Source organism: Egretta garzetta, unplaced genomic scaffold (assembly GCF_000687185.1).
Source record: "Egretta garzetta isolate BGI_Z169 unplaced genomic scaffold, ASM68718v1 scaffold263, whole genome shotgun sequence".
Taxonomy (NCBI): Eukaryota; Metazoa; Chordata; class Aves; order Pelecaniformes; family Ardeidae; genus Egretta; species Egretta garzetta.
The window spans coordinates 118,709-128,279 of record NW_009259233.1 but is presented as its reverse complement, the minus strand read 5'-3'; the positions used below and the strand labels follow the sequence as shown (position 1 = coordinate 128,279).

General features: G+C 49.1%; 1 protein-coding gene across 7 annotated transcripts in view; it reads right to left on the bottom strand.

Annotated features, from left to right (window-relative positions):
* Positions 1 to 320: 320 nt before the first annotated feature.
* TOM1L2 (target of myb1 like 2 membrane trafficking protein) overlaps positions 321 to 9,571 on the bottom strand; it is a 60,329-nt gene continuing 51,078 nt past the window's right edge. For 6 of the 7 annotated variants that reach the window (XM_035891449.1, XM_035891447.1, XM_035891450.1 and 3 more), the window contains 2 exons: positions 8,457 to 8,493; positions 321 to 5,703 (listed from right to left, as the gene is read on the bottom strand). In XM_035891449.1, coding sequence (XP_035747342.1) covers positions 5,555 to 5,703; positions 8,457 to 8,493 — 186 coding nt within the window. In that variant the 3' untranslated portion in view covers positions 321 to 5,554. Of the gene's footprint in view, positions 5,704 to 6,209; positions 6,247 to 8,456; positions 8,494 to 9,571 lie in introns of all 7 variants that reach the window. The other variant, XM_035891445.1, reaches the window with a different exon arrangement.

Here is a 9,571-nt window from a genome sequence, read left to right as displayed (position 1 = left end):
AGTGTATTTATTGGAGTATCTCACATGCAGGAACCAAAGTAGAGATGATTTCTGGAGCAAGTTAAACAATGGCAGATTAATACAGTTGTATCGTCCTTAACGTAAACACTTTCTACGTGAATACAGCGACATTTTAGTGTTGGGTTTCTTTACTTTTTGTGTATTTTGTTTCTCTTTACATAGTCAATCTCTTTAAACAGTTATGTCCCCCTTCTCCCCCTACCCCGTTCCCAAACAAAAAAATATCCAATATCTTCAGTAAATAAATATTATCCACTTTTTTTCTGGAAAGCCTACAGCTGTAATATACAGAGAAGCTATTACACAGGTTACATTTGTAGGGCTAACGATAGCTCATAATAACATGTACAGAATGAGGAGCTCGTACTCATAAAAACACAGAGCAGGGTGGGAGGTTTGGCGTGGGTTAGCCATGGGCTAAAGAGAACCAGCATCGGAGCTCGAAACGCAGCCTCGCCTCTCCCCTGGATGGAGCAGCAACCTGCTGCCAGTGCCCGGGGCACGGCGTGGGGCGGCTGGGGCTGGCAGCCTGGGGAGGGAGCAGGCAGACGCAGCCCACTCTGGGGGCTGCGGTTTGGGAGGGACGAGCGGAAGGTGCTGCGTGGGCACCAGCAACACCTCTGGGCGCCTGGCAAGGGGGTTCCTGCCTCCTCTCCTCTGCTGGTGGGCAAGGGCGGGTGGGTGCCCCCAGCAGCTGAAGGGTTACCTCCAAGGCAGCTATAAATCCACTCACTGATTGCCTGCTTCATTATTTCCATAAAAATAACTGTCCTGAGCTGTTTTTTTCCAGGGTAGGCTCCGCAAGCCTTGCGGTTAGCATTTAGGAGGTAAACAATGACTGAGCTGGACGAGGCTGGCCTGGGGATGGAGATAGCACAAGCAGCTCCCACTCCACAGGACTCCCAGCAGCCGCAAGAGACCTGGCAACTCATCGGACGGAAGAGACTGTCGACAACGCGGCTGCGTTTGCTCTCCCGGTCTGCATGTCCTGTCCTCACGGGTGAAAGCAGGAGAGCATTGAATAGAGAGGAACAGGAACAGGGCTGTGTTGGCCGGGGTGCCGGGGGAGCGTGGGCCCAGCTCCTGTGGCAGCTTACGGAGGGCGGACCATCACCCCTGCCCTGGGTCTGAAACCACTGCCCGGATCTGTTCTTCCACCACTGGAGGGAAACATCTCGCCACCACGTCCAGCTCTGCTGAGTCCTCCATTTAAAAAAGTGGAAACAGCCAATGTATCCCACAAAAAAAAAAAAAAAAAAAAAAAAAAAAAGCCGAACGAAGTCAAACGAACAGAAACCCCCACTAAAATCCTTCTTCAGCTTGGAGGTGTAAAAACAGCGCTGGAAATGGCAGAGCTGATTTGACCAGCACATTTCAGAGACGGAGGCTGTGATAATCAGAAGGGGAAAGGTATGTTGGAGGCTACGTGAGGGTCCCAGTAAGGACCAGTCTCTGCTTTTATGCTGTTCCCTTTAAGAGACACCGTGCTACGTTTTTATGAGCAATTCTCCTATGAGCTTTACCTACATGCTAAACACCCTAAACGTCTGTACAGCACATTGTTATCTATTACACCTGCCAAAGATGCAGCTGAAATCTACACATAACAATTAAAAAACCCCAAAGGATATATTTAAATAGAAACCATTCATTTCTTACATCTCAGCACATGAAGGGTTAATAGAAGAGGTTAAAAAACACACTGGAAAGAAAACGATTTGACAAAATAAATATTTTAACCTAGAATAGGATATTATTAGAACTTACAAAGGACCCCAATAATAATTTAGTGTCATCGAGTGTCAAGCTGTGATTCCTAGTACGCCTAGAAAGCCTTGGGATGTTGTTTCTTACGGAAAGTGGATCAGGCTGCAGCTCCATCCCTCTTCTCGCAAGCGTCGGAGCCACGCACGGCCTCTGCCCACTTGCACAGAGGAAGCGCTTAGAGGGAAAGCCAAGGAAGAATAAATCAAGAGGTTGGTCTTCTGAAGTGAAAACCCCCTTCCCTTTCCTTCAAACAGTTTCCACCGCTCAGGTTTTCTGCAGACCACAAGAGGATGGGGAAGATGAGAGATCCTGATACAGGACATTAGGGAAGCTCTAGCGTAGCTCTTACATTTGTTAAAGAAGGTTTGAACTAAACCACCCGTTCTGCCGCACGCTCTGTCCCCTTCAGTGCTTCCAGCCCCCACGTGCTCAGCCTGTGAAAGCGAGGTCTGGTGGATTTGGGCTCCAAATATGACTCACGGCAGGGATGCGCTTTTGCCAGACCCATCAAGGGTCCCACCAAAAGGATGTTCAGCCATTGCCACAGGCTGAGCACACGCCTCCCAAGGCAGGCATCTCCTGAGTGCTGCCCTACTTCCAGCAAAGCCCCTGCTTGTGCCGACAGCACCCACCACCCCTGCAGACGGTGCCCTTGCTTCCCAGTGCGTAACCCGGGGCATCAGTGGGGACCACGGAGCGCCTGAGGTTGCAAGCACAGCAGAGAGTCCCTTGAGTTGTGCCAACACACGCTCCTTATCTCCCCTCAGCCCCAGCCTTCTTGTTCCATCTCTTTTCCTCCCTGGTCGGAGGGAGCAGACATTGACAGCTCTGCAAGATCTTCCAGAAAGGGACCAGATTCTCTCTAAAGCAACAACCTGGAAGTCCCAGGACAGGTTTAGCATGACAGAAAGAAGAAGCGTTAACAGCACACGTACGCACACCCCCCCGTTTTGCTTCGGGGTGGGGGAAGAACGGCCAGCAAATCTGCAGCAGTGGGACTCTGCAGGGGGGCTCGGTGACAGCGCTGGCGATATCCTTGCCACTCAGCATCATTTGACAATGTCCCCACGCTTGAGCAATGCGATTATCTCCTCCGGCTTGGCAGGGAAGCTGGATTAACATGCTTAGAATCACCTGATGTGGCCATTTACAGGGTCAATGTGTTTCAAGGATTTAGAAGAGAAAATACACACTTAAAACACCCACAGAGCTTTTTGCATTGACAGGAATACCAACAATTCATTTTGTGCTGGCCAGACTGCTCAGGCAATCATCAGACACTGTCTGAAATCAAATCAGCATCACAACAGAAGCTTCCTCAGGTTTCTGGGAGCTGGTGGCCACATCTGACGTGTTGCAGAAAGGCAGGGTCTGGCAGCCAGTGTCTGAGCATTGGGCTCACCTTGTGTTAAACAGCGAGGGCAGTGGGCGAGAGCAGCAGTGCATACATGCAGCCAGGGCAGAGTCCTGGCACTTGCCATTAGCCACAGAGAAGATGAAATGGAGATGAGCCCTCTGCAGATGCTCACAGAAGGGCTTCAACCGGGGAGAGGGCCAGCAAGTGGGGAGAAGAGGCAGCTTGATCCCCAAGCTATCGCCACGCCTACACTAATTTTGTTTGCACACTTGCAAGCTGTGCTCCTTTCTGCGCAGCGCAGAGCTGACGGGGAGCAGTGAGCTAGGGAGCAGCGACCGGGTGCCAAGTCAGCGCCAGGGGGTGGCAGGGCAGCTTTGCCTGGGCCCAGCTACATACAGAGGGATGCCGGAAGAGCATGCAGGCAGGGCAGGACAGAGGAGAGGATTGAGCAGGGACAGCACAGAGTGACATCTGACCTGGGACGGCCTGAAAATCCTGCACGAAACAATGCTTCCCTGTGAAGATTAATGTGACTGCTCTCAAAGACCATCAGTGCTGCAATCGGGCCATTTGGTAAAAGGTTTTATGTGTCACAACCTACCAAAGCGTGGCGTACCCTAGAGAGTGTGCTACGAGCTGAAATAACTATGCTCAGATAAAAGCTTCTATCGCTTTCACATCAGCTGTTTATAGCACGGCTTCTTGGTCTAGAACAACTTCTGAGAGAGCTCGACACGCATCAGCATCCCGGGAAGCTCAGACATGCCAAGTCAGAACAAAGTGGCTGGTTGCCTAAGACAACGAGTGCCCCGAGGAAGAGGGGCTGGAGCGCTGCTGAACGGAGCGCTGCTTGCATGGGTGTTCATCTGATAAAGTGCCTCTCTGTCAGGACAGGAGATTCTCCCTGCCACGCAGCGTTCAGCTCTCTCTTTGATCCTGCCATCTTGCGCCACTGGCTTCCTACCAAGGAACGTGGTGGGGGATGCAGCAATGGCTGGAGCTGCCTGCTCCAGCTCTGCTTGTCAGCCCAGCAAGGCAAGCACACATGCTGGAATCCCTTCTGGCAGCTCCAGCAAGAGCAGCACTCTCGGCCATGCCTCTGGCAAGCAAGGGAATATGCTTGTTTGCGCAGACAGGAGAGAGACTGCAGCCCTGTGGGAGCTGGGAGTTAATAAAGGGGCAGAGGTATCGACAACACTCCAAAAATTACAAATAGCACGGCCACAATCATCCAACACTTTCTCAGGCCCAAACCTAGAAGGAAATGAGGAATTTTACCTCCAGCACAGGCAGGCAGGGCCAATCCCTCCACGGTAACCATCTCCCTCGGCATTTTTATACAAGCCTCTGTGAGGTTTGCCTCTTTTTCTCATACCACCAAGAACCAGCACGTCTATCCTACCAGGCACGGCAGGGAATCCAGGAACCTCAGCTCACACCCAGTCCACGAGCAAGTCCCATCCATCTGCATGGATGTTATTTACAACAGCTGAGACAAATGCAGAGCTCTACAGTCACTGAAGAAGGAATCTAAGGTAAGGAAAAAATAACCTAGCTATTTTAAAAGGCAAACACACTAGAAAAAAAAAACCCTCATGTGAGAATGCTCTCCCAAAGAGCAAAATGCTTCATGCGCTAACGTTACAGCATCCATTTAGCTCAGCGCTTTTCGTTCTCGTCAACTGCCAGAGCTACTGGACGTGGCCAACAGACTGCTTTCAAATTAGAGCAAGCCCAGATAAAACACAAGGAAAAAAATACCCTGTGAGGTTTAGAATATGAAGCGCCGCACAAAGTGGGGAAAAGCGACCACCATATGGTACCAGGAGATGTGTGAGTGGGAGAGTAAAGGATTTTAACTTGTGAAGCACATGTTGAAAGGGGAACAGTTGTTCCTTGCTGTCGAATCCGACACGAAAGCCAATACATTAACATTTTATCTAAAAATAAAGACACTCTCCTCCTGAACATTCCAGCTCAGTCAATTACATGCTGATCGACAGAGCAGTCTACTTGGCAGGACCTGCCTACAGAAGAGGATGATCCCTACATAAATTGAAGGGCAAGGCTGCTCTCTCCCCTCTGGGCTTTTGTTTCAACACAGTGTGACGTACTCATGCATTCTAAAGGGGTTTTCAGCATCAAGAGCTGGTTCTGCGCAGCTGGGATAGGAAGGAGGGGATTAAGCGAGTGTGCTGGAGAATCGTGGTCTGGCAGGAATAGTGTTGGACTTAAATAGAAAGAGTCAGCTTGTGTGGGTGGATTTTTCTGGGGGGGGGGAGGAGAAGCGATCTATGAAATCGGGGGGAAGAGGGTTGTTGTTAGCCAAGTACTATGGGAGGACGAAGTGGCTGTACAGCGACATTCGCCTGCAGAGCACGGGGGTGGGAAGGCGGCTAAGAGCAATCTTCACAGTGCAAAGAGAGCATCCTCCGAACGCTCTTGCTTTTTCCTGCTGGAAGGATTTGTCGGAGGGGTAGGGGCTTCCAGGGGAGGGGATGGCAGATTGGGAACCATCTCCGCCGCTTTGGCTCGCTCTTCTAAAAATTTGTCAAACTCTGCAATGCAAAAAACAGAAGGAACACAGGTAAGAACTGGAGCTGTACGTTTAGCCCCGGGGACGACAGAGGTTAGCAGGGTCTGCAATTCCAGTGCCTGGTGTCCCTGTTGGGCTGTGTTCACAGGCACGCATACTTGTACAGCCTGACTTCCTCAGGAAAGGGTAGAGAGGTCCTTTGAGACACCCTAGCTCAGGCAGCAGAGGGAAACAAACCCACGCTACCCCATCGGCTGCGAGAGAAGCAGGGAAACATCATTCCAAAGGGCTGAGCAGCTTGGGGGGAAGGAAGATGGCAGGAAAGCACTTACAGCCAGGAGGGCTCCTCGCACCATAAATACTAACTTTTTGCTCTGAAATGTTCTCTTCCCGCCTTTCTGACTGCAGGAGCATCTGCTGGGGAACATCAGGCTGGGAGAAGTCAGCATCTCAGCAGGGATCAAAGCAGATAATTCAGTCTGCGCACTAACCTGGGAACGGCTCATAGCCACAGGCATCTCTGCTTACCTTCACTGGTCACTCCTTCTTCCAGTTCGTCTCCTTTCTGCAATTGGAACAAAAAGGCGTGTGAACACACAGGCAGTGCTTCTCCTTCGCTATTATCCTCTACATACATTTAATGCAACTGGACAGTTTCCACCACTCGTTTCATTTCCACATGCTAACTATTTGAGCAGGGCGACCTGGGGAAATCGCACGGCTCCCACGTCGGGAGGCCAGCGGTGACTGACATTTCACTGCACTGCAGAGCAAGAGGATGAGCACTAGAGACGCTTCTTCCCCCAGCTAAGCTTTCCCCATTGGACCTGAATAGCGCTCCAGTGCTGTTTCCATTTCAGACAGTAGGCCTGGTCAACAACTGAGCTGCGTGAGTCACACAAATACCGTACAAGATGCCATCTTTTGTCACACAGTCCTTTAAAAAGTCAGGACTGCGGTTTGCATTGAGCCTTCAAATAAAATGCACTTTTAGCTGACAAAGGACACATGCCGCAAAATAGTTTGGGGCCAATGTTCCTCCTGTGGGAGTTCATTTTAGATTTCGTACAAAAATATAGTAGCTTTCCTGGCGTCCATGCTGTACAAAGACCAGACTAGGGTGGGCTGGATGAAGGATACTGATGGGTGGATACCATCTCTCCATGAGATACAGGGACTGGGATGCCACAGGGTCAGTGCATTTCTACCAGCTGCGTGCATTTCACCATGCGAATTTCCAGTAATAAGGAAATGAAAGCCCAAGGATGTGGCATCCTTATCAGTCTATCAGGATGTTAAAAATGGACAAAAACACTACTTGAAAACCTCGTGTTGAGCCTGCTTTGAAAAAAAAAGAAAAGTATTTGTCCATGCCCTGGCTTCTCCACCAGGAAGAGTGGGAACATACCAATTGGCCTCACAATGGTGTTTAATGCCTGAGAATTAAATGCCACCTAGCATCTACTAGCTTTCCACCACACAGAGGTTTCCAAAGGTACACACAGCAGCCACTGCTTCACCTGGAGAGGTACTGTTTGTTCCAATGTACCCCCAAAAGGGTAAGGAAATAAATAACGATTAGCTAACCTAATCTGTAATTTTCTCAGCTGGGAAGCAGAGAACTGAAATGAACCATTAACAAAAAAAGGAAGGGGGAAACCCAGGCTGAAAAACAAAAATCGAAACTTTCTCAGAGGGCATCTCTACAGTGCCACACATATCTCTATAGCCTGACCACAGATGGTCAGGATGGGGACCCAGGTACCCGGGAGAAGGGAAGCCGGTGCCGTCACGCCACAGGACGTGCAATCCCCAGGCTTGCTCAGGCATTTACCTGGCACTTCTCTGCTTTGCTCTTTTTGAGTAAGGCTATATAGGGGATGAGAGATGTACAGAGCTACCTTGATATCTCTCCATAAGATCTTCTCTCCTGCGAAATTAATTTAAATGGCAAAGATAAAAGTTTATTGTTTAAGCAGAGTGAATATGCTACTTTTACTGTATTTCTTTAACAAAATGAGGCCAGTTTGTAATTAAATTTGAAAGTGACTGCCTGTACCGAGGCCTGAAAAAACTACCTGCAGCCGAAAACCAGTGGCATTTCAAAGACAGCCAGTCAGCCTGCCAAACTCGAATACTGAAACCCAGAATCTGTTGAAGCACTTCAGGTGGCTTTGGAGAGCAGGAGCATTTTCATCCTTTCAGTACAGCTAGCTCCTCTGGTGCCAGAGCAGAGGGCTGACGTGCCAGAGCATGCCTGCAGCGCCACTGCCAGAGCCGGGGAGCAAAGCCTGAACCCTGCAGCTCCCAGCTAGGAGCCCAGTGGGCAATAGCAAGGGGCTGGGGGAGACCTTAAGGAGTAGGGAGTTATCTAGGGACAATACCTGAAGTTGGAAGAATGGGCAAAGACGATCCTTAGGGATATGGTGACCACAAGGAAACAGTTCAGTTTGCTAAAACCGTGTTTAAAAGAACAGACTGAAACACAGCCCACCACCCGTCCCCTAAATGCACTTGGTTAATTTGAGTCAGATGCTTATATTAAAAAAAGAGAGTGGAATAAATGCGTACTAGCTGTACCACTGCTTAAACCAAACGTGTATTGGTACAGCAAAACAAACTCCAGAATGAAGGAAAAGCTAATTTTAGTTCTGTCACCTGTTTGTTTGTTTAATAATTACCAGACAATAATAAATACCAGACTGAGGAGAAACTGAGAGTTATAAACATGGAAGAGAGACTGTTAGGCTCATAGCCACAGGCATCTCTGCTTACCTTCACTGGTCACTCCTTCTTCCAGTTCGTCTCCTTTCTGCAATTGGAACAAAAAGGCGTGTGAACACACAGGCAGTGCTTCTCCTTCGCTATTATCCTCTACATACATTTAATGCAACTGGACAGTTTCCACCACTCGTTTCATTTCCACATGCTAACTATTTGAGCAGGGCGACCTGGGGAAATCGCACGGCTCCCACGTCGGGAGGCCAGCGGTGACTGACATTTCACTGCACTGCAGAGCAAGAGGATGAGCACTAGAGACGCTTCTTCCCCCAGCTAAGCTTTCCCCATTGGACCTGAATAGCGCTCCAGTGCTGTTTCCATTTCAGACAGTAGGCCTGGTCAACAACTGAGCTGCGTGAGTCACACAAATACCGTACAAGATGCCATCTTTTGTCACACAGTCCTTTAAAAAGTCAGGACTGCGGTTTGCATTGAGCCTTCAAATAAAATGCACTTTTAGCTGACAAAGGACACATGCCGCAAAATAGTTTGGGGCCAATGTTCCTCCTGTGGGAGTTCATTTTAGATTTCGTACAAAAATATAGTAGCTTTCCTGGCGTCCATGCTGTACAAAGACCAGACTAGGGTGGGCTGGATGAAGGATACTGATGGGTGGATACCATCTCTCCATGAGATACAGGGACTGGGATGCCACAGGGTCAGTGCATTTCTACCAGCTGCGTGCATTTCACCATGCGAATTTCCAGTAATAAGGAAATGAAAGCCCAAGGATGTGGCATCCTTATCAGTCTATCAGGATGTTAAAAATGGACAAAAACACTACTTGAAAACCTCGTGTTGAGCCTGCTTTGAAAAAAAAAGAAAAGTATTTGTCCATGCCCTGGCTTCTCCACCAGGAAGAGTGGGAACATACCAATTGGCCTCACAATGGTGTTTAATGCCTGAGAATTAAATGCCACCTAGCATCTACTAGCTTTCCACCACACAGAGGTTTCCAAAGGTACACACAGCAGCCACTGCTTCACCTGGAGAGGTACTGTTTGTTCCAATGTACCCCCAAAAGGGTAAGGAAATAAATAACGATTAGCTAACCTAATCTGTAATTTTCTCAGCTGGGAAGCAGAGAACTGAAATGAACCATTAACAAA